This window comes from Lepidochelys olivacea (assembly GCF_965140295.1).
Source record: "Lepidochelys olivacea isolate rLepOli2 genome assembly, chromosome: 2".
In the NCBI taxonomy this organism is placed as follows: domain Eukaryota; kingdom Metazoa; phylum Chordata; order Testudines; family Cheloniidae; genus Lepidochelys; species Lepidochelys olivacea.
In genome coordinates, this window is record NC_140412.1 from 234,608,107 (window position 1) to 234,633,688 (window position 25,582).

Consider the following 25,582-nt stretch of genomic DNA (forward strand, 5'->3'; position numbering starts at 1 on the left):
TGGCCATGGGTCTCGGGGCACAGCCACTTTCAGGTTAGGTGGATCAGGTCAAACAGCTGGGACCTCAGTGCTTTGCTGTCCCGGTATTCTCACTCGTGGAATCGCTGGGCCCTTATAGCTGTCATCATGCCAGACCTCGCCAGGATCTCCTCCTTCAGCTAGGGGTAATCTGTAGCTGATTCTGTTGTCATGTCAAAATACGCCTTTTGGGCCTCCCCACACAGAAAAGGAGCCAGAATACTGGCCCAGTGGTCTTGGGGCTAAGCCTCCTGCAGGGCTGTTCTCTCGAACATGAGGAGATACGCCTCTATATCATCGTCCATCATCATCTTCTGCAAGTAGCTGCTGACCCGCAGGGGCTGGGTCCCATGGGAGCCGTGCGTCAGGGTGGTCAGGGCCTTTAGCTGGTTCACAACCTTATGCAGGATGGCTCGATCCTGGGCCGCCTGGCTCATCAGTAATTGATTAGTCTCCTGCTGTATTTGCACTGACTCCTGCTGGGTAGCCATCTGAATCCTGGTAGCCTCTTGTTGGGCCGCGGTGGCCTGCACCAATGCCTTCAATACATCCTCCATTTTTTCCTTCTAGTTGGGGTTGATTTACTCTGCCATGAGATGGTTCGCCAAAAAATCTCACTCAGAGGATCCCACCCCTGGCACCACGTGTGGCACAGCACCTTCTCGGTCTCACCAGCCTCAGCTGTTTTTAGCCTTGGTGAGATGGCCTTGGGGTAAAAAGTCCCACTTGGCTGCCCAGGGGCAGTCTGCTCCTTCTCTCAGCCAGTCTTTTAGGTTGTTTTTTCTCCCTTATGGGAGGGAATGCAGCCTCCCTTCCTGGTGAGGCTTGCTGTTTTGCTGCGCTTCACCTACTGGCAGCTTGACCCCCCCCGTCCCCCCCCCAAAAAACAGGGGAGGGTTAAAAAAGGTCTCATGAAGACCTTAGTTGGAATCAGCTGATCCTAATTGCCCTCAGGTAACTAACTCTCTCTCAGCTGAGCCTAATTGATCTCTGGTAACCCCTTCTCAGCTGAACCTGATTGACCTGTAGTCACCCCTCTTCAGTTGATAAGGAGGAGGGACTTTTACCCTTCTGGGACTTTTCTACCCCACCCTTGCAGCAGTCTGTCCTGAGTTTATCACAGTACATTTTGATTGAGGGTTTGCATTTTCCTGCAAGCTCTAAAGTTTTTTCTATACTAGAAAAATTACACTTTTAACTAAAATGATTTAAAAAATGATCAAGTTAAACTGGTGTAACCCTCTAATGAGGCACACAAACTAAATCAATTTAAAAATAAATACGGTGCAACTTTTCTAGACTAGATGAGGCTTAACACCTCATGGCTGCTGCAGCGTCTTGTGTTTTTTTAAACTCTGAAGATCTTGCTACCCCACAAATAAAATGTGTGTTTACCTTTTCCTTACTCACTTGGTATTTTTTCACTTTTAAAATTAACAGAACATCAAATTGCCTTTTTGTAGAATTATACCGCAGTGATAAATGAGAATGCTGGAACTTACACTGCATCTTTTGAAAATGGATGAACTGTAGCCATCACAAGACTTCAGCTTTAATGTGCTTAGTCATGAAAGAGTGACTTCTACTGAAAAGCATCAGTTCTCTACATTTTCCACAAGTACACCTTAGTTTTTAAAAATCCTATCCCAAGGAGGTTTAAAACAGGAGACTGCATTTACACAATGCATTATATTAAGGAACCTTTTTCTTTTGTAGTACAGTATTGTGAAAATTCTGCTATAATTAGGAGGTGGAATTTTCAGACGCTTCTCAAACATTTAAAATTATGACAAACTAGAAAATTTGACATACATGTCTTGCTAAATGTACCTCTAAAATAGTTTATCCTCAATGAAAAATAAAAACCTTATAGTTAAGATGACTCTTTAAATTTAGGTTAAAGCCTAATGTCAATATAAATGTTTTCCTTTACAATTTTAAAAAATTCAGACTAAGGGCTTGTCTAGACAGTTACTGTGCAGCAAGACGGATTGTACATCTATAGATCTCCAGCATTCTGCGCACTAATTTTCCACTGGACCCTGATGCTGTGCACTAAAAGCTCCCTAGCGTATTTGCATACTGCTCTTATTCTCCATTCTCCTGATACAAGACAGAATTTTAAATGTTGACAGTATGCACTTAACCAACTGCCACTTGAGGTGGCAAAGTCCAACACTTAGACACCACTGAGAGCTTCAAAACTGCCTAAAAGTCCTGATGCTGCTGAGCTTCTTGGAGCTCTAGCACACACCTACGTCCTGGCAGGATTCTCAAATTAGGTGTTTCTACTGGATCAGGCCCTCCACAAAATATAATCAGTGAGGAGCAGGCTGGGAATTTTTGGGCCAGGCTATTGGGTATTCTGGGGTGAGTATCTCTCAGTCTCTCCTGTTGGAGGTATTCCACTTCATATAAATAAACATTTCTTAGAGCAAAGACATAAACCTAATTCTCCCATATCCCAGGTGAGTGCTCTCACCACTGGGCTACCGGGTTTTTTTTGTTGTTGTTTTATAGGAAAAAAAGCAAAGTCCCAGGCTCATCTGATCAGTTGACTAGAGGCTTTAGTAAGTCAGATTAAAGCTTCAATCAGCCCCCCCCCACGCTTTTTTTTTTTTTACAGTGACCCTTCTTGTTTTATAGTAATTTTTCATGTAATACTTTCAAGACTAGTTCAGTTTAACTTTTTAATTGTGGATACTTGTATATAACTAGTTTCTAATATTAGAGTCTAATTAAATTTGATCTTTTCATCTATTTCCTGCTACTTTATGGAAAGTCTTATGTAAAATAGCAGTAATAAGCTTGTAAATGGGGAAAAGTCTAACATGACAGGTTTTGAAAAATGCTACTCAATACTATATTAGAAATACACCATCCAGGGAGACCACTGTGAGCCCTGGAAAATTTAAACACAAAAGGATATTTATCTGGTAGAAGTGAAAACCTAGTTTTATCTTCTATGTATTGGAAAAATCCACCAACATGCATTGTGTAGAAGATTAACTGGTTAGGGACTAGTGGTCATCATACACTATATGAATATTTCAGAGTAACAGCCGTGTTAGTCTGTATTCGCAAAAAGAAAAGGAGTACTTGTGGCACCTTAGAGACTAACCAATTTATTTGAGCATGAGCTTTCGTGAGCTACAGCTCACTTCGAAAGCTCATGCTCAAATAAATTGGTTAGTCTCTAAGGTGCCACAAGTACTCCTTTTCTTTATATGAATATTGATTGTCCCATTGACAAATTACTAAAAAGCAGTCCAAGACCAGCCACAGTACTTCTAAAGACTTTGATTGTTTTTTTTCCAGTGGCAGTTTCATATAGTATATGTGCACTGATATAACCACTCCAATACAAATGCCATTGCAACAAGGTTTATTTTAGTTATCTGGATTTAACTTTTTCTTTCAGCTTTATCACAATCACTTTGTTCTTTTAACAGCAGGTTGTCAAAAACACCTAAGGAAAAATACCATACATTGAAACTGCTCTGTTCATCTGGTTCTCAGGGTTTATGAAGCTTAGTTAACATTTGTTAAGTGCATTGAAATTCTCCAGCAGAAAGTATTTTTATATCTAATTCTTAATACTATATCCAAAGATTATACCAGCCCACACCTGACTCAAGTTACTAAAGAATCAACAATATTAAGGACAGAATACATATTAATAATTAATTCACTGGAGCAGAGACTTGAACTTGCATCTCCCACCTCCAGGTGAGTACCTAAACAACCAGGCTAAAATCATTCTCAAGTATGTATAGTACATGTTCCCCATTCTTATGATATTTGGTTCTCTTTAATTGGTGTAAAGTCCACCGATGTACCCCTGGTGCAGACATCTTATTAATTACTATTACTGTAGGTATTAACTTAGAGCTTGACATTTTAAAAATGCCATAGAAGCATTAAACACCATCAAGGATTTTTCATTCATGTTAGACTCGTCCTTCAGTCAAACTCTTGAAAGGAGTGATTGTTTATTCTGAAAGGTAATCTGAATTTTAACTAGTTCAACCATCTCAAAATTTGTATAATTAACTTCACAGATAATAAGGATTACCATTAATTACCTGGACAAAAACTCGGTAACACTGTTTGCTGCACTGATTTACAGATCAAATGCCTTTGAGATCAAAGCTATGATTCAAAGATTGGAAGCTTTATCAACTAAGAAAAGCTCAAGTTACAATTAGAGAATAATTTTAACTGCTAAATTGTCACTAAGAAGTTTTCAAAGTATCATCTTTTACTAAAATGACAGTGTATATCTCCAGCAAAATAAAAATACATTAATCTTATATTGCATTTATACAGAGGGAGAGAAACAAAGAAAATATAGCCAGGTAACTGTGAAGTAATACACAAATCAACAGATTGTGATGACATCATGAAAGTAATGTATGAGTGGTTTGTGATGTCAGATCCTGAGATATGTGACAGCCTTCCTAGTTTGCTTGTGCTGTGTTTGAAGGAAGATTTTCACAAGTATGAATATTTTGACTAAAACAATAAGTAAAACTGTTCATTTCATCTGACTTCTCCTGCATTCTATTTTTTGTAAGTTTATAAGTTTTGTAAGTCTAAGAAACAGAATATCAGAAGGAACAGGTTTTTTAGATGTTACATAAACTTACAGTTTTATTTCAAGTGAAGACCAGTAATAAGAGGCAGGGCCTGCAAATCAGATATTTACTAGTCAAAAGAATAAATCTACTAGCTAAAAGCAGCAATGAGGGTCTTTGAGTGGGGTTTGATGAGGGTACCCAAGTGAGCAGCACTCCCAAATGCTTGGAAATGGGGTACTCGGTACTTCTCAGAGTGCTGACCCTGGAATCTGCTACAGGACCCAAATGCTCCTATGGCCTTGGCTTACAGATGTGATAAATTTGAAAGGTGGGGGAGTAGCACTGTATGTAAGGGAGCAGTACGACTGCTCAGAGCTCCGGTACGAGACTGCAGAAAAACCTGAGTGTCTCTGCATTAAGTTTAGAAGTGTGAGCAACAGGAGTGATGTAGTGGTGGGAGTCTGCTATAGACCACCGGACCAGGGGGATGAGGTGGATGAGACTTTCTTCCGGCAGCTCGCGGAAGCTACTAGATCGCATGCCCTGGTTCTCATGGGTGACTTTAATTTTCCTGATATCTGCTGGGAGAGCAATACAGCGGTGCATAGACAATCCAGGAAGTTTTTGGAAAGCGTAGGGGACAATTTCCTGGTGCAAGTGCTAGAGGAGCCAACTAGCGGGGGGAGCTTTTCTTGACCTGCTGCTCACAAACCGGGAAGAATTAGTAGGGGAAGCAAAAGTGGATGGGAATCTAGGAGGCAGTTTAGAAAAGCTGGACGTGCACAAGTCCATGGGGCCGGACGAGTTGCATCCGAGAGTGCTAAAGGAACTGGCAGCTGTGATTGCAGAGCCATTGGCCATTATCTTTGAAAACTCGTGGCGAACGGGGGAAGTCCCGGATGACTGGAAAAAGGCTAATGTAGTGCCAATCTTTAAAAAAGGGAAGAAGGAGGATCCTGGGAACTACAGGCCAGTGAGCCTCACTTCAGTCCCCGGAAAAATCATGGAGCAGGTCCTCAAAGAATCAATCCTGAAGCACTTACATGAGAGGAAAGTGATCAGGATCAGTCAGCATGGATTCACCAAGGGAAGGTCATGCCTGACTAATCTAATCGCCTTCTATGATGAGATTACTGGTTCTGTGGATGAAGGGAAAGCAGTGGATGTATTGTTTCTTGAGTTTAGCAAAGCTTTTGACACAGTCTCCCACAGTATTCTTGTCAGCAAGTTAAAGAAGTATGGGCTGGATGAATGCACTATAAGGTGGGTAGAAAGTTGGCTAGATTATCGGGCTCAACGGGTAGTGATCAATGGCTCCATATCTAGTTGGCAGCCGGTGTCAAGTGGAGTGCCCCAGGGGTCGGTCCTGGGGCCGGTTTTGTTCAATATCTTCATAAATGATCTGGAGGATGGTGTGGATTGCACTCTCAGCAAATTTGCGGATGATACTAAACTGGGAGGAGTGGTAGATATGCTGGAGGGCAGGGATAGGATACAGAGGGACCTAGACAAATTGGAGGATTGGGCCAAAAGAAATCTGATGAGGTTCAATAAGGATAAGTGCAGGGTCCTGCACTTAGGACGGAAGAACCCAATGCACAGCTACAGACTAGGGACCGAATGGCTAGGCAGCAGTTCTGCGGAAAAGGACCTAGGGGTGACAGTGGACGAGAAGCTGGATATGAGTCAACAGTGTGCCCTTGTTGCCAAGAAGGCCAATGGCATTTTGGGATGTATAAGTAGGGGCATAGCGAGCAGATCGAGGGATGTGATCGTCCCCCTCTATTCGACATTGGTGAGGCCTCATCTGGAGTACTGTGTCCAGTTTTGGGCCCCACACTACAAGAAGGATGTGGATAAATTGGAGAGAGCCCAGCGAAGGGCAACAAAAATGATTAGGGGTCTGGAACACATGAGTTATGAGGAGAGGCTGAGGGAACTGGGATTGTTTAGTCTGCGGAAGAGAAGAATGAGGGGGGATTTGATAGCTGCTTTCAACTACCTGAGAGGTAGTTCCAGAGAGGATGGTTTTAGACTATTCTCAGTGGTGGAAGAGGACAGGACAAGGAGTAATGGTCTCAAGTTGCAGTGGGGGAGGTTTAGGTTGGATATTAGGAAAAACTTTTTCACTAGGAGGGTGGTGAAACAGTGGAATGCGTTGCCTAGGGAGGTGGTGGAATCTCCTTCCTTAGAAGTTTTTAAGGTCAGGCTTGACAAAGCCCTGGCTGGGATGATTTAATTGGGGATGGGTCCTGCTTTTGAGCAGGGGGTTGGACTAGATGACCTCCTGAGGTCCCTTCCAACCCTGATATTCTATGAAGCCTCCTTTCCCACATACCAAAGGTTGGGGGGGACTGAGCGAAAGCCTTGTTCTCTTTCCTCCTCTTTCCCTGCCCCAACTGCTAAGAGCGAGGGGGAGCTTCATTCTTTCTTTCAGCCTCTCCTCTACAGCCCTCTGGCTGCTGGAAGGAAGGAGCATCACTCTTTCCCTATTTTCCCTCAGATGCTGCAAAGCAGAAACTTTTCTCTTTTCTTCCTAATGAGAAAGGAGTTTAAACATTCCTCTCCACTCCCATTCCTAGAAGTTGAAAAAAAGGACAAAGCTTTGCATTCTCTTCATTTGCTCCCTCCCTGACACAAAGTCACCTGCATACCACTGCAGTTGCTCACAGCTTTTATTTTGAGCTTCAGGATTAATAAAATTATCATAATCTCACACACCATCACTGGTATTATGTAATAAGCACCATAAACATGCTTGGCACTAAAGAAACAGAGGAAAATGCTGTCTTCTTGCAGCATCAATCAATATAGCAAGGAAGTTCAAATAAATGATATCAGGCCTGACTTCCAGTAACTTTGTAGGTCTGCACTGTGTGTCAGATCCAGCAGTACATACACACAGTACTCTTGCATTTGTGCATAGTTATGCATATCTATAAACATTTGAAAAGAAGGCCCATAAACCAGTGTTTGAAGGGTCAATTGTGAAGCAAGAAAAGATTTTTGTTTTTTTCTAAGTGACCTATATTTGATGAATTGTCACTGATATACTTTGCAGAAGTTTTAAGGAGGCTATGAATGAAGAAAGGGAGATCATGACACCTTTATCCTGTTGCTCAGCATCATCGTTTGCCTTCTTCTGTCTGTGCCTCTGATTCTGTATCTCCTTTGCTGCCTCACCCAACCTCTTCTATTCCTGCTCCCTGGTCTCTCTTTCCTTTCCTATGTAATACTCTCCTCACTGTGTCCCACTTCACTGATACTATATAAGGCTCTTCTACTCCAATTTCAGGAATTTCCAATTCATAACACATGCCTATTCTCATAGTGTAACACCGACAGACCCCAGTCATCAGGAGGCAGGATCGAATCTGGGACTTCTGAAGCTTAGTGTATGAGCCTCTATAGCAAGAGCTAAAGTCACATGGCTCTTTTAGATAAGGTTGTAGCTGACTCATTAAACTCTAGATCAGGGGTTCTCAAACTGGGGGTCGGGACTCCTTAGGGGGGTTGCAAGGTAATTACATGGGGGGGGGGAGAGAGGATTGCAAACTTTCAGCCTCCACTACAAACCCCGATTTGCCTCCAGCATTTATAATGGTGTTAAATATATTAAAAATTGTTTTTAATTTATAGGGGGGGGTGTCACACTCAGAGGCTTGCTATGTGAAAGAAGTCACCAGCATACAAGTTTGAGAATCACTGCTCTAGATGGTCTAGGTGCCACTAGAGGGGGGACACAGCACCACACCAAGTAAGCATTGGTTACATACCTCACCTAGCTGTGGAAGCGTGTCCTGAGCTCAAGAGACTTCCCAGTTTGCAACCCCACTTGTAACACTGACAGAGTCTGGTCGTCAACAGTTGGGATCAAACCTGGAACCTCCAGAGTTAAATGCATGAGCCTCTACTGCATGATCTAAAAGCCACATGGCTCTTAGCTAAGACTGTAGCAGACTCATTAATCTCTAGATGGTCTAGGTGCTACTGGATGGGGATAGAGTGCCACACCAAGCAGGCAGGGATTACAAAAGCACAACATTTACATTTATCAGCACTCATCTGAGATGACTTATATTACTCCCTCATGGCTTTGTCACATGAGTAGCAAAAATTTGAGAAGTACCTCAAATTCATACCGATAAAACCTATTTATCCAGCAGTATTCTCCATATGCGCGCACACACACACACACACTTTATTTTCATTTTTATATATAAATGCGATATTCATCACTTGCAATCAGTATTACTAAAATATATAAGCAGCATTTAGTCAATGACAGTAAGTGACACAAAAGGAAAATGAACTAAATGATCTGAACTGATCCTATTTTCACAATTACTTATCAAGATCTTTTGCCATACCAAAGAAAAAATAACCTGAAATTAACTGACAATACATTAATAATGCAGCATCTCTATAGCCAAAATAGCACATATTTAAAACGCTTCCTTTATCACAGAGAATTTCATTTAAATTTTTCCAAATTAAATTTAATACTTCTCATCTCCTGATAGTAACGAAAATATTACCTGATGATATTTCTTCAGAATGTTGTGCATTTCTGCTACATCTTCACTTGTTATAGTTTTGATAACATATCTTTTGTCATATGAGGTGTGAAAACGGGCACCACTTCGTGCTTGAGAATCATTAGCAAGTGGAGCACTTCTTGTCAAGGAATTCTGCCACATTAATTACAAAAAGGAAAACATGTCAGACAAAAATACACAGTGTAGTTGAAATGCGTGCAGTACATTAAAATTTGTTTTCTAGTCTCTTACAAAACATTTGCACCTTGCTCAATTCTACCAAAATAACTAACTGTCTGCTGCTAGCTTGGCTGAGTGGTCAATTTACTTCACAAAATATTTTGCAAAGATAAAAATATCAGCATCCACCAATGTTTAAATGATCTTTCTGAAGTTAATTTACATTGATCTCGTACTCTATTTTAAGAACAATTTTTGGAAGAAAATTAAATAGGGAATAAAACAGTTGAAATACAATAGTACACCACAATAATTGCACATACAAGATGAATCAGATAGAGCAGTGTCATATTAATATTAATTAATGCCTGAGTCAGTGTAATCTAGCACACAAAGCAGGAGATAGAGTCAGAATTCCTTGGTTCTAATCCCACCTCTACCACTGATTTGATGCATGGCCTTGGGCAAGTTATGTGCAGTCTGTTTCCTCTTCTGTAAAATGAGGGTACCTACCTACCTCAAAGGGGAACTCAGAGAATTAGTTAATTTTGTATAATGCTTTGACGATACAAAGTGCGACAGGATTAGCAGGTGTTAGACTGATGCTTGTGTGACCTCAAGCTACTTCTCTTGCATTTTAGGGAAAACCAATGAGTACTCAGATCAGCATTACTTTTACCATTAAGACTGGCAAAATGAAAATTACATAGTAAAGTTCAACAAATATAGCGTACCATTGGCTGAAAATAACTTTAATTAGATATAAATGTTTATACCAGTTGGTATACACCAAGCATAGTACCTAACAATTTTTAACAGTTATGTAAATAATGATAATAGTGATAATGAAATTGAAACATGTAGTAAGAACATACAATACCACTCTTACACCCTATTTAAATCTCCACAAAATTAGACTTTACTCCAAAAAGACTAATCAAGTTAGGTATGAATTCTTGGAATATATTCAGAGACTATAACACTTCTGGTTTTATAGAGCCTTCAGTCCAGTCCCCACTTTGCTTACCATTGGCTACAATGGAAAGTAATCCAACCTCTACCTCACCGCACATAATGCCATTCTACTCAAACAAATGCTGCTACAAACAAAACCCCCATTCCCTTTAAATATATGATGAATTCTTACAATATATTGTTTTTCTGGGGGAAAAAATCCATTTACATAGAAAATTATATTAAAACTTCGTATACAATATAAATTTATGCTTTGCAACTTTCAACTGCAAATCCTTAAATGGTGATAGTCCCAGCAAATATCTTGCCCTAGTACTCTTAAAACAAGCAGAATAATTACAGTAGCAACACAGTACAATGTACTTTAATCTTTCAATATAGCACATTGTTGAAAGAGTCAGAGATAGATGCAGGATCACACTGCAAGCATAAGAACATTTTCAGAAAGTTATTATAAACACGTTCATTCCATGCGAACAAGGGGCCAAAACCACAAAGGTTTATTTTAACAGAATCATCTTCTATTTGGCACGGAGGTCCATTTAGTGGGGCAATTATCTCTGCTTCTTTCTTCATTAAATACACAATATACTGTGTGCCAGAAATAATATATCAATTGCTCAGCACAGCAAAATACAACTACTGGTAGAAATATAACAGCTGTTTATGCCAGACCTATTGTTGAGGCTGTACACAGCAATGACAATGCAAATGAAAGACATTTCTTGTTCTAATTTACTGCAGAAACCACCAAAAAGGAACAAACTTTCCAGTCTTACTGAAACACTGAGGAATATGTACTGTACATTTTAGTGAAACTGTGATTTATATATCAGTGTGTTTAAGCACTGCAAGGATCCAAATCTGTTCTTAGGAGAAACACATACAAGTCCCTTGGACTTTGGAGCCATGCATATTCTGCATGGCTCCAGAGGTAGTATTTGGCTCCCAAGTTAGAAGTGCTCAGTGAAGACAGCATATGTTAGCCAGGTTATGTAACTTGTAATGAGGCGTGGGAATTATGATGGTGCTGATTCAGGACAGCACTTGAGCACATGCTTAACTTTAAGAAGGGTGCATAAATCCCATTGACTTCAATGGGCCTTAAACGCACACTTAAATTCTGTCCTGAACTGAGGTGGCTTTCCTGAATCAGGGCCTAAATACTAAGTGAAAAGGTTTTCCACAAGGTTTCTTTATTCAGCCCAGCAAGGACCAGCAAGAACAGTGAGATACCAAATATACATGTAATGCTCAACTGGAATGAAAAGTACTTATAACATGGAGTGTGGGAGAAAAATAGAAAAACTTTGCGGGTTTTTTTTTTTTTTTTTAAAATAGGCAGACACGGTCAGCTGGGGTTATCCTGACATATGTGATGAAACAGCTGTATGGTGATTCCTTCTACTGTCTTCTTCATACATATTTAGGATGCTGATGATATGCTAGGGCATTGAATGTCCCTTTCTCTCCTGTGATCCAAAGAGACCTTTGGGGCAGCCACTGATGGTTCAGTTCCTTCTCTGCAGTGGGAAGGATCTCAAAGACCCACTTCCCCAAGTGGAGATTCCTCAGAACAGGCAGGATAGGCTTTGCACACCATGTTCTGAGTCACTATTTTAAATAGAATGGAAGCCTGCAAGTTTATGTATCATCATCCACTTTCAGGTGTTCCATCCTCTGCACTTCCCTCCCTGTTCCTCGCTCCACACTGGAAAGATGACCAAGGGAATGTACTCCGTTCTGCCACTAGGGTGTTACTTTTTGTTTACAATTGTGGTCTTTATTTGTGAGACACTGGACCAACCACCTTAACACTACATTTGATGCTCAGCATTCAATTCATTTTATAATTAAAGATTAATTTTCAACTAAGTTGATGATCTTAGAAATTCTCACTACAACTCCACTCCTCCCCCAAAACGCTGCAGTGTAACGGTTTTGTTTCCATAGCTCTTTGTAATGGGTTAAAATGTAGCTTTATATAATAGAAGCTTTTCAGATCCTGGAGACAGTAGCAGTCAGCTTCATTACCACCTCCAGAAAAATGTTAGGACTTAAAAATGTCAAAGATTAAATATTTAATATAATAAATTATTTCTTAGAAAAGTAAATTACAGGTTATTGTTGCATGTACAGTAGTCACATGAACGCTTGCTCAGTTATTAGGATATAATTTAGTTAGCAACAACAGGAGTTACTGGGTAATTAGTTACAACTGTTTCCAGAAGAAAAAGGTGTCTTATTCTCTGGTAACTATATAAATAAAACTAGGTTATTTGTCAATAACTGCAGTTCTCTGAATATATTACTCCTGATGAACCCTAACCTTGGACTTGCGAGCCACGTGGCATAAATCTTGAAAACAATTAACTGAGGAGCAGGACATGAGTTGTTACGCATTCATATTTTTTATGAAGAACTGCAAAGAGGTGTGGTCCACACCGCCACTACTGAAACAGGGAAGAGGAAAGGTGAGTGAAGGTGGATGTGTGAAGGCATATTCTGAAATTTTCAGTTCCTACTAAGTAATCTACAGCATCATTTTCCGTCACAATATTTGGAGATTAAGGGCCAGATTCAGATTACTTTCCTACACTGAGGGCCACTTATTACAGCAGGGTCACATTAAAGGGAGAAGGGTCTACTTGCAAAGAAAGGTGCTACTACAACACTTGAGTAAGGATATCAGAATTTGTCCCCACATACAAAACGTACAAGGCTCTTCATCACTGAAACTTCTTGCTAGTGTTTCTGAAACTCCATTGTTTTTGTAGGTGCTTTTGTATAAAAAAAGAGACATTAAATGTACCAGGAAAAAAAAAAGGGCAAATCAGCAATCAAAGAGGTTTGTGGCCCATGTTTACGCCAGAACCTTTCACAAAAGATCATTTTGAACAAGGATTTTCAAACCTAATCAAAGTAGGTTTTTTGTTGTTGATTAATTTCAGCCCATGAAGAAAGCTTCTAAGATGGCCTCTTTTCCCGCAATCAAAGTGCTTGAGAGAGAAATCCTGTGTGAAACTCACAGATTTGGCTGGTCTTCCTTTGTTGAAAATAAATAAGGACACTTACAATTTCCATAAACATTTGCTCACTTAGACTCTGATCCTGCCACTGGATTCATGCAGAAAGATCCTTGTGCACCATGTAGGTCCCTTTGCGAGACTGGGGCCTTACTTTTCAGGAAACAGTTGGCTCTGTAAATGTGAACTACAGATTTTTGCAGATTTCCCTTATTTTTATTTCCAGCCATAAAGGCATTGCACAATAATATCTTCACATATTTTCTTCCCCTTTCTTGTTTTTTTAAAATTGAGGTCCTCACAAGAAAACATCAAGATTAATCAGGGTTAAATGAACACTAAATAAAGTGAGAAGCCAGAGGAAGATGAAAGTGCCTTTAAAGTAAAATGCCTTCACTGGATTGTGCGGAAAATTATATATATATATATATATATATATATATATATATATATATATATATATATATATATGGCGTGTGTGGGGAAAAAAAAATATATATATATATACACACACACACACACACACACACACACGCCAAATTTCTCAATGTACAGAATACCAATATTTATCCCCCCCACTTACTCTACTCCAGCTACTATTCTAATTCCTTTGCACAACTCAACAGGATTCTGCAAGGCTCATAGCCAATATGTGTGAAAACTATCCTCTGATCCCCAGTCAAAACTCACATGCTAAGGAATTAGAAAGTTTGATGTGAATGAAAAACTCCAAATACTTCAGTCCATAAGTATTGAAGAAAAGGAACCTTAAAATCCCTCCAACCCAAAACAGACAAAGTGAGAGGATGTTTGGTTTTGGAGTTTTTTAAAAACCTCAGTTGAGAGTTAACTATTGCTCACGGGCTTTCACACTGGGTTCAAAGACCACTGGTGGTCTGCAAGGCTCTGGAGAGTTGCCTGGGTCAAATGGTGCTGGGTTTCCCTGTTTCTAGCTGCTGAAATGCATTAAGAGATAGCTAAAAATACATTAAACACTTTCTTGGCATTAACTTTCTATGTAAGAAACTGCTGTGGTTGCCACTGGTATGCTATGTGATTGCAAATGGGAGAGGATATGGTCCACACAATTGTGAATGGAAGGGGACAAGATCCAGGAATTAATTATCTCTCAAGATATGGGTCACATTATGAAAATGAATCCTTGCTAGAGCTAGTTGTGAGGAGCAATAGCCACCCTTTGGGAGCCACATCCTGTAGTTACAAGGCCTGGTCTACACTACACAGTTAGGTCAATGTAAGGCAGCTTATGTCGACCTATGTCAGTGTACACGCTACAGCCTTGCTCCCGCCGATGTAAGTGACCTACTACACCGACATAACTCCACCTCTATGAAAGGCGTAGGGCTTATGTTGCTGTAGTTAGGATGACGCAGCATCCATGTCTCTGCAGAGCCATGAAATTAACAAGGAAGTTCTCCCTGATCCCAGCTGGGGTACTTCCCATTACCCTAACTCCCCTCAGACCCAGACTGCCCCTGGCTTCCAGCCAGGCTGCTGCCCAGGCTCCCAGCTCAGCTGCCCCCAGGGTCCTGGCTTCCCACTCCAAGCCGGGCTGCTGCCCAGGCTGCCCACTTTCAGATGGACTGTGCCTGCCTGGCTCCACACTGGGAGCCCAGCTGCACTGAGGTTCATGCTCCCTGCTGAGAATCAGGGCAGCTGGCTCACTCCTGGTAGGTAGTGCAGAGTTCAGAGCCTGAGTGGCTGCCCTGCTCTTGGTGAGGAGCAGGGGGGCAGCCCTGATCCCAGAAGAGAGCTGGGAGTCTGGGGGGCAGTTGTGCTCCCCGAGGGGTACAGGGAGCCAGGAAACCAGGCAGAGCCAGGCTCCTAGCGGGGAGCTACATGGAACTGAGAGACTAGGGTCTCACCTCCCCCCCGCCCCACCAGCTCTCTTAAGTTGGTGGAAGCGTTCCTGGTGAGGATGTGCACCACCAACAGAAGGAGAGCCATGTGGACATGAACCACTGCAGTAATTACAGTCTGTAAGTCGACCTACCTCTAGTATTGTAGACATATCCTAGGTAAGACACGTTTTGATCACAAATGTAGTTTGAAATAATGGCAGGCACTGAAGAATACAATTCCCTTTAAGCCTTAGAAGAAGGGCTACAAGTAAGGAGTATTATTTAATTCTAATACTACTAGCAAGTTGTTTACTGTGATTTTTCTTTGTATTTGGATTAGGAGATCATTCAAACAAATTAATTTGTTTTTCAGTTTATAGAAAGTTCTGTCTTCGTATTGTGCCGATTACAATATTTGCTTGGAAAAGGCTACCACTTTCTGGTAGTTCCAATGTAGTACTGAGTTTTGTACTGGTAGATGTTTGCAGACAATTTAATCTCCCTGGTCCTTTCAAACAGAAACAAAGGATTTGCTAAGGGAAAACTTCCACACAGCATGTGAAATTTTTCATTTCACAACTATACTAGCTACATTTATCACCCAGTTACAAATTTTCAAAGCTAGGCTTCATTAGAACATGTAGCCCTGTTGCCTGGACATCAGAGCAATCATCTTTAAATAAAGGGAGGAAAACTTGCCCAAATGTGCCAACATTTGTAAATGATAGGGTACACAAACTGGAAATATACTGGACTAGAAAAGTTTTAGGGAGCCACATAGTGAAAACAGCTGTTTTGCTAAACATTAAATGCATTTTAAAAATAAGGAACCTTCCCACCTAGAGGCAGTTAGCATATATGCTTTGCCTGATTCATGGTTTAATAACAGACACCATCAACCAAAACCCTTTGTGCCCCTGCATTTCCAAATTATACTAAAGTTATGTAGCACGTGTATTGATGATGCAGAAGGAAGAGACTGTTGGGTAGGAAAGGGAAGTAAAGAATAGTTTAAATGGGGCAATTGGCATTTTTGTGTTTCGTGTCAGTTTCACACAGGTCCTTGCCAATTTTCATTAAGGAATTGTACAGAATAGACAAGGGGATCCTGATAGAAGCTGGGTCTGGTACAGTAACTGATGAACTGACAGCTGGTAAGAGAAGACCCAGACATGAAAATAACAGTAAAATAATGTGGCATTCAGTGCACAGCATGTATCACAAAATGGGTGCAATTTTTTGGACTTCTCTTTAAGGTTAGATACTAACCTCAGGGGATAAGTCTAGACTAGAACAAACATTTTTTTTAAAAGCACCATCTTATTTCAGTGTAGATCGACCCAAAAAGGTGTATACGTTACAGTGATTAACAGGCAGACTGAAAAATACTGTTGTACTCTCTGAACTGTGTTGCACTTTAGCAGTCAGCTTAAAAACAGCCCTAATTCTGATTTTCTGAGATAAAATGTATCACACTGCTTTCTGTGATGGAAAGTGGTAAAACAGCAGTGCTGTATCTAGACTTTGGTGGCAACATTGAGTACCTGGATGATTTTTATTATAGCATGCTAGTGAAAGTGAACAAACAGGACATAAGATAAACTGAATATGCATCAATATACATAAAGATAACTGGATTTGACCTCCTTAAAGAAAGCAGCATAGGTCTCTTCAGCTCATCTCTCTTCTAGATCTAGCTGCAATCATTGCCAGGGCCTTGTATATATAGGCACTAGCACACCCTAATTGTCATAACTCTTCCTGTACATGGGATTTTATAAATAGATTGTCAGTCTTTTCTTATTTCTTTCCCAATCTCAGAGGTAACCCAGATAAAAGGAGCTCCCAGACACGAGGTAACTTAAAAAAAAAAAAAAAGAGAGAAAGAGAAAGAAAGAATAGTGGAAGGGAAGGAACAGACAGAAAGGGATGAGCGATGGCAAGTGCCGGACAGTGTGCACCCCTTCTCAAAACTGCTCATTCTCTAAACAAGAAAAAAAATTAGAGTAAGAAAAGGGAAAGAAACCAAACCAGTTGCATTTTAGAAATGTATAGACTGGGAAGGGGAGGTGAAGGATTTATCCTTTAAATGCATTTAAGAGTGGCCCTATAAAGCAGCTGTGTTCTGCCCTTGCAAGGGGATAGATTAAATGTTTTAATAGCCCTTTCATGTCTATCACTATGAACCAAAAGCACACTCCTATTATGCAGCTACTGTACACAGTGACATGTTGACATAACAGTGAAACATTAGTCATACTAACCACAAACAAGTCATTTTATTAACTCTGTTGTCAGTAAAAGCAGTACTGGTATGTAATCTCCAAAGAGCATTACAGAACAAGGAAAGATCACATGAGGTCACAAAACCCTGTCCCCTTTAGAAAAAAGAAAAGGAGTACTTGTGGCATCTTAGAGACTAACAAATTTATTTGAGCATAACCTTTCGTGAGCTACAGCTCACTTCATCGGATGCATGCAGTGGAAAATACAGTGGACAGATTTTATATACACAGAGAACATGAAACAATGGGTGTTACCATACACACTGTAATGAGAGTGATCAGGTAAGGTGAGCTATTATCAGCAGGAGAGGAAAAAAACCTTTTGTAGTGATAAGCAAGGTAGGCCATTTCCAGCAGTTGACAAGAACATGTGAGGAACAGTAAGGGGGGAAAATAAACATGGGGAAATAGTTTTGTGTAATGACACATCCACTCGCAGTCTTTATTCAAGCCTAAGTTAATGGTGTCCAGTTTGCAAATTAATTCCAATTCAGCAGTCTCTCATTGGAGTCTGTTTTTGAAGTTTTTTTGTTGAAGACTTGCCACTTTTAGGTCTGTAATCGAGTGACCAGAGAGGTTGAAGTGTTCTCCGACTGTTTTTTTAATGTTTTAATTCTTGACATCTGATTTGTGTCCATTTTATTCTTTTATGTAGAGACTGTCCAGTTTGGCCAATGTGCCTGGTAGAGGGGCATTGCTGGCACATAATGGCATATATCACATTGGTAGATGTGAAGGTTAACAAGCCTCTGATAGTGTGGCTGATGTGATTAGGCCCTATCATGGTGTCCCCTGAATAGATGTGTGGACATAGTTTGCAACGGGCTTTGTTGCAAGGATAAGTTCCTGGGTTAGTATTTTTGTTGTGTCGTGTGTGGTTGCTGACAAGTTGGAGCAATCGCATTTGCTCCAACCCCTCAGACAGAGACAAACACCTACAAGATCTCGATCAAGCGTTCTTAGAACTACAATACCCACCTGCTGAAGTGAAGAAACAGATAGACAGAGCCCGAAGAGTACCCAGAAGTGACCTACTTACAGGACAGGCCCAACAGAGAAAATAACAGAACGCCACTAGCCATCACCTTCAGCCCCCAACTAAAACCTCTCCAATGCATCATCAAGGATCTACAACCTATCCTGAAGGACGACCCATCACTCTCACAGATCTTGGGAGACAGGCCAGTCCTTGCTTACAGACAGCCCCCCAACCTGAAGCAAATACTCACCAGCAGCCACACAACAAAAACACTAACCCAGGAACCTATCCTTGCAACAAAGCCCATTGCCAATTGTGTCCACAAATCTATTCGGGGACACCATCATAGGGCCTAATCACATCAGCTACACTATCAGAGGCTCGTTCACCTGTATATCTACCAATGTGATATATGCCATCATGTGCCAGCAATGCCCCTCTACCATGCACATTGGCCAAACTGGACAGTCTCTACATAAAAGAATAAAATGGACACAAATCAGACGTATAGAATTATAACATTCAAAAACCAGTCGGAGAACACTTCAACCTCTCTGGTCACTCGATTACAGACCTAAAAGTGGCAAGTCTTCAACAAAAAAAACTTCAAAAACAGACTCCAATGAGAGACTGCTGAATTGGAATTAATTTGCAAACTGGACACCATTAACTTAGGCTTGAATAAAGACTGCGAGTGGATGTGTCATTACACAAAGTAAAACTATTTCCCCATGTTTATTTTCCCCCCTTACTGTTCCTCACACGTTCTTGTCAACTGCTGGAAATGGCCCACCTTGCTTATCACTACAAAAGGTTTTTTTCTCTCTCCTGCTGGTAATAGCTCACCTTACCTGATAACTCTCGTTACAGTGTGCATGGTAACGCCCATTGTTTCATGTTCTCTGTGTATATAAAATCTGTCCACTGTATTTTCCACTGCATGCATCCGATGAAGTGAGCTGTAGCTCACGAAAGGCTATGCTTCAATAAATTTGTTAGTCTCTAAGGTGCCACAAGTACTCCTTTTCTTTTTGCAGATACAGACTAACACAGCTGCTACTCTGAAACCTGTGCCCTTTAGGTTTATCCCAGCTTTCTCTATTTTATCACCATGTGCCTCAATCCCCTCTCTCATGATTAAAATGTCTGTCAACCTCATGTATACTACTTCACTTAATAGCTTGATTTAGCAACTTATTCCATGTCTATTATTCTGAGTGAAATAGTCCTGCATGAATTCCCTGTTCACTTTTAATTTGTGAAATTTTAAGCCTGTGCATACTGGGTTTTGATCTCAGGAGAGTGAACAGCTTTTCGACTGTGTAAATGTGAATACTTATGAGGTCACCTTAAGAATACGATGAACTTCTGTACAGTAATTACTTAAACAAATAAAGCCATTTAGTATGACAAGCTTGAAGAGGCTTCTAATAACATATTTTCATTTACGCACAGTCCACAGCATAGTTTTCTTGCGAGGAATCTTGGTTGAAATGTCACATTGCCTTTGCACAGGTCAATAAAAAGATCACCTACATGTGCACTGAGTAACAGATTTCATTTAAGGTCATGACATTAATCTGACCTTCAACATCTAAAGGTTACAATCATAGTCAATGTGTCTCATACCACAGAACTACTTGATAGTTAAATATATGAGTTCATTAATTCTACAGTATTAATTATAGCCTGCTGAAAGCTGTACTGATTTTTATTAGTAATTCATTCCCTAAAGCGTTCTTGATGCAGATTAACTTTATCTGCAAAACTACATTACATATATTTGTTTCATCTGCACTGCAATAGGCAGTGCAAGCACTTTAGTAAATGAAAGGTCGTTCCGTTCTACTACAGCTTAGAGTCCAGTGAAATAATATATACTTTTTCATCTTATTTTTAGGGAATTTCTTATTTCATTTTATTAATTCTGACCATGTTGGGATGTAGGAGAAAGTGGATCAGGTTCTGGCCCTACGGGGCAGGAAGACCCACGAGGGTGAGCTGCAGATGGAACACACCCTGCACTCATCCCACAGAGGCGACTCCCATGGCTCCTGTCCTATGGGGCTGAGGCCGGCTCTCTGCTCCAATTTTTGCCTCGGTTTGGCCCAGATAATTCCCCTCCCATCACGTACTAGGTGCTGTACAAACACAGAACAAAAAGACAGGCCCTGCCCAAAAGTGCTTACAATCTAAGTACAAGATAAGAGATGGCTACAGAGACAGAGGAGTACAAGGAAACAATGAGACAATATTGTCTAAATAGACACACGTTGGGAAAGGGGAACAGCACGTAAGGAGAGTGAACAATGTGATTGCAGCAAATGCCATGTAAGTTCCAAAATTTTTTGAGGTATATGTGCACACCTCCTGGGTCCTAGTGCCCCCAGAGTGGAGGCCCTCCCCTACATAGTTCTAGGTCCAGAGAGGTGCACTGGGACCGAAGCCCATTTTAAACTGTTACCAACAGGTCCTGCATTTGGGGCCTGATTCAATACCCAGTGAAGTCCATTGGAGCCTCTCTTTGGACTTCAGTGAGTTTTTCCATAGAGTTTAAGGCCATAAGGGACCATTACACAGGCCCACCAACAGCAATTCTGGGCCCGAGGGCAGAACAGTCAATGGACCACCACGCCCATGTGGATGTGGTCTGCCTGACATTTGAGCAGTGCTGCATCATTTCCAGTTTTTCAACATCTTCTCTAAAATTTAGATACCAGAATTATATGCAGTATTCCACTATCGGTATCACCAATGCCATATATAGAGGTGAAATCACCTCCATGCTCTTACTTACTACATCCTCTATATCCAAGGAATGTAATAGCTCTTTTTGTCACAGCATCACACTAGCAGCTAATATTGAGTTGTTTGTCCACTATGACACGTAAATCCTTTTCAGAGAGACTGCTTTCCAGGATATCGTCTCCCATTCTGTACATGCGGCCTGCATTCTTTGTTTCTATATATCTACTTTTGCATTTGGCTGTATTAAAACACATTTTGCTTGAATCGGCCCAGATTACTTAGTGATCCAAATCACTCTGTATGACAGCCTTGTCCTTATTAGTTACCACTCTGCCAATCTTTGTCTCATTCACAAATTTTATCAGCAGTGATTTTATATTTTCTTCCAGATCATTGATGAAAATGTCGAATAGCATCAGGCCTAATACCAATCCTTGCGGAACAGACTATGAACATCCCCATTCAATGACGATTCCTCATTGACAAATACTTTTTGAGATCTGTCAGTTCTCAAGCCATTTAATACACTCTATTGTATACTGCTAAATTTTTAATCAGAATGCCATGTGGTACAGAAAATAGCCTTACAAAAGCCTAAGTATATTACATCTATGGAGTTACTTTTATCTACCAAATTTATTACCTCATCAAGAATGAAATTAGGTTTGACAAGATCAACTTTCCATCAAACCATGTCTACTGGCATTAATTATATTCTTATCCTTTGTCAACTGAAGCCAGTATCAACTTTTACATTATTTTGCCCAGGGTGGCAACACTGGCATTATTTTGCCTTCTTAAAATGGTTTTGAATTAGGCTCTAAAAACACAGATACACTACCACATAGTTCTTGAAAACCCTGTTAAATACGGCAACAAGCAGGTCTCTGAAGCACTCATTTTACCTTTTGCAGCTTTCATACAATATCAGGGTTGGAAGGGACCACAGGAGGTCATCTAGTCAACCCCCTGCTCAAAGCAGAACCAATCCCCAACTAAATCATCCCAGCCAGGGCTTTGTCAAGCCTGACCTTAAAAACCTCTAAGGAAGGAGATTCCACCACCTCCCTACGTAACCCATTCCAGTGTTTCACCACGCTTCCAATGAAAAAGTTTTTCCTAATATCCAACCTAAACCCCACCCCACTGCAACTTGAGACCATTACTCCTTGTTCTGTCATCTGCTACAACCGAGAACAGTGTAGATCCATCCTCTTTGGAACCCCCTTTCAGGTAGTTGAAAGCAGCTATCAAATCCCCCCTCATTCTTCTCTTCTGCAGACTAAACAATCCCAGTTCCCTCAGCCTCTCCCCATAAGTCATGTGTTCCAGTCCCCTAATAATTTTTGTTGCCCTCCGCCGGACATTTTCCAATTTTTCCACATCCTTCTTGTAGTGTGGGGCCCAAAACTGGACACAGTACTCCAGATGAGGCCTCACCAATGTTGAATAGAGGGGAACGATCACGTTCCTCGATCTGCTGGCAATGCCCCTATACATCCCAAAATGCCATTGGCTTTCTTGGCAACAACGGCACACTATTGACTGTTGACTCATATCCAGCTTCTCGTCCACTGTAACCCCTAGGTCCTTTTCTGCAGAACTGCTGCCGCCGAGCCATTCGGTCCCTAGTCTGTAGCAGTGCATGGGATTGTTCCGTCCTAAGTGCAGGACTCTGCACTTGTCCTTTAATTCTCTACTCCTATATTTTACATTAGTAAGGCTTTCAAATACAGCAGGTGCCACAAGAGTTAGTCAATAAATGGAAGCAGCAGATAATTCCAGATAATAAAGAAGGAAGTAACTCTTCAACACCTCAAAAAACGTTTTGGTTCTGTTGCCTACACTGAAGAATTTTAGGCCACGAGTTAGATATTTCTTTGGAGTCACTTGTTCAGAATAAAGTTCTTATTCTTGTGGGGGGGGGGGGGAGAATGGAACCCCTATTCCCTCCCCCATAAAAGGATAGGAGAGCTGAGGTTTACTCTACACGGGAAAGTTACATTTATAAGAGGCAAAATGCTACCTTAATTGTCTTTTTTAAATGGAACTGCCAGTACAGCTCCCACTACCCCTAAAGTTCACAGTGAGGATGTTTAACTCCACAGTGGGAGGTCTAGGATTAGCCAGAGACTCAAAGTGAGGCAATTTAAAGGTCAATTTAATTAGCTCATTCTAATCTTTAATCTTTTATACATCTCATGTAAATGTCATTGTTTAATAATTGCTACTTCTGTAACAGACTCAAGATTATGTATCTCAACACTTAAATGTTTAAAGCTACATTCTGGATACAGTACAAATACTTTATTAATTTCCTCTAAAAGTCAAAAATTATCACAGAAAAGCAGCTTTTTCTACGAAGAGAAAAGGTCACAAAATTCTAGTTTGTTGTGATAAAACACAGAGAGATTTAGAAAAATAGTAAGACAATCTTTCAAACAGAATTGACTGAATGGCACTGTACTCACTAGGATCTAAATCTTTCACTTTCAGTGGAATTTCACATGAGGTCTGGCAAGAAGTAAGTGTACTGAGAAGAAATGCTCGTCTCTATAGTTTAATCTCATTCAAGCACACGTTATGCTAAACTGAATAAACAGGAAAACTAACTTTACAAGATATTCTGTGATATGCAGCTATGTATCAGAAATAAAAATCGAGGCATAAGAGTTTGTATATTGTTTTTGGAGTCCATACGGGTCAGCTTTGCTCAGGAAATGTACCTGCAATTACCCACTGTTGTACTCAAAACATGACGACTAAAACTGAAGCTCACTGTGTCAGCCTAGTGATTTAACAGCATTATAGTTCATGGGCATGAGGAGAATCAGGCATGGGTTCTGAGATCAGTCCTTTGCTCCCTATCAGTCAGCACTGGGAATGCTGCAGGATCAGTGTGTGCAAGACTGGCCCCATTTAAGTCAATAGGATTTTTGCCATTGACTTTAGTGGAGCCAGAATTTTACCCAATGTGTTTATCTTATAAGTAAACTTCCTATCTCCTTTGGCAGATGTCTTCAGCACTCATTGCCTATGAAGATGACAAAATGAAGCTCACTGTAATGGCGAGAGAAGGATGGAAATGAAGGAGGAAAATGGGAGAAAGTTCAGTGATTTAGAGGATGGCACTGATAATAAATTACATTATTAGATGTAGGTTCGGTAATTCAGAGGTGGAATTCCTTTTCAATTCAGCGAGGCTCAGAGGGTACTGAGCTGCTGAAAGAGCAGGTCTATTATGCATGAGCTAGGAATAGTCACTAAATAGTCTATCATCTGTTGCAGCTTGTATTGGAGACCGAGCACTGAAAGCCATCATAGGGTGCTCTCTGAGTAAAGATGCAGGCTGCCTGCTTGCTTCTGCTCCAGATCTTCCTTTGCTGTGAAGCCTAGACTCTGGCTTCTCACTCCAGTTCATCCCTGACTCCGCTATTTGTCTCCTGTCTGCATCCTGGTGCCCGACCCTGACTTCCTGGTATCCTGACCTGGCTCGACCCTGATCCCACTGTGTGTCTCCTGACCGTAACTTGGTAATCAACTGGTACACAAAGGCCACGACAACCATATTTGTCAAGTGTCATCTCACTTCACGCTCTGTAGTTATTGTTCTCATTCTGGTATTAGTGAAATAAGGATGAAGTCTGAGGGCAAAGGAGGAGACGGTGACAAGCTCAACCTCTATCTTCCTCCAAAATAACACTAATATCGCTGGACTGCCAGACCCACTGATGATGTCGGGAACACAGCACCACCACTCAGAAATTAAACACTGTGCTGTGGTCCAGAGTTGAGTACTTCCTATTCTACTACAGGAGGCTCTTGGAGTACAGCCGCACTGCCTCAGAGGGAACAGACAATGAGGACAGTACTTGAACTGACAGTTGCAAAGGGGACAAGAGAAGAAAAACAGGAGAATCCATTTGTGGTGCTGACGGAGAGAGAGGAGAAGTGAAAGCCAATTATTAAGATTCAGAGAAAATCACATTCCTTTATTGCTCATATTTCTCCATTATCCCGACGAGTTAGGAATAAGTACTTCAGATGCTCCCTTTCAGAGATATGGCAGCACCAGCTGAAATTAAACCATTATTTAAGCTTCCAAATAGGAAAAAAAAAATGGGTTAACATTTTGGCTCATCAGAAAACGTGGAATTCATCTCTTCCATATTAAAATGTCTAAGTTGGAGAAACCTGTGAAAAAGATCTAGGGACATGATAGTTGGCTTTGGTTTTCTCAAGTAAAGAGGAGTCTGTTATACAGATCCTGAACTGTCATAATTCCAAGCTCATCCCACTGCCAAAAATAACTGCCTTCAGGATTTACACACACATGGGGATTGTGAACCAGGATCCACAGGGGAGAGACTCCCTGAGACTTTAAATTCAGA

General features: G+C 40.8%; 1 protein-coding gene across 4 annotated transcripts in view; it reads right to left on the reverse strand.

Annotated features, from left to right (window-relative positions):
* The window catches only part of PIP4K2A (phosphatidylinositol-5-phosphate 4-kinase type 2 alpha), a 206,392-nt gene that overhangs the window by 61,102 nt on the left and 119,708 nt on the right, over positions 1-25,582 (reverse strand). For all 4 annotated transcript variants that reach the window (XM_084620274.1, XM_084620275.1, XM_084620276.1 and 1 more), the window contains one exon: positions 9,137-9,289. In XM_084620274.1, coding sequence (XP_084476400.1) covers positions 9,137-9,289 — 153 coding nt within the window. The remainder of the gene's footprint in view (positions 1-9,136; positions 9,290-25,582) is intronic.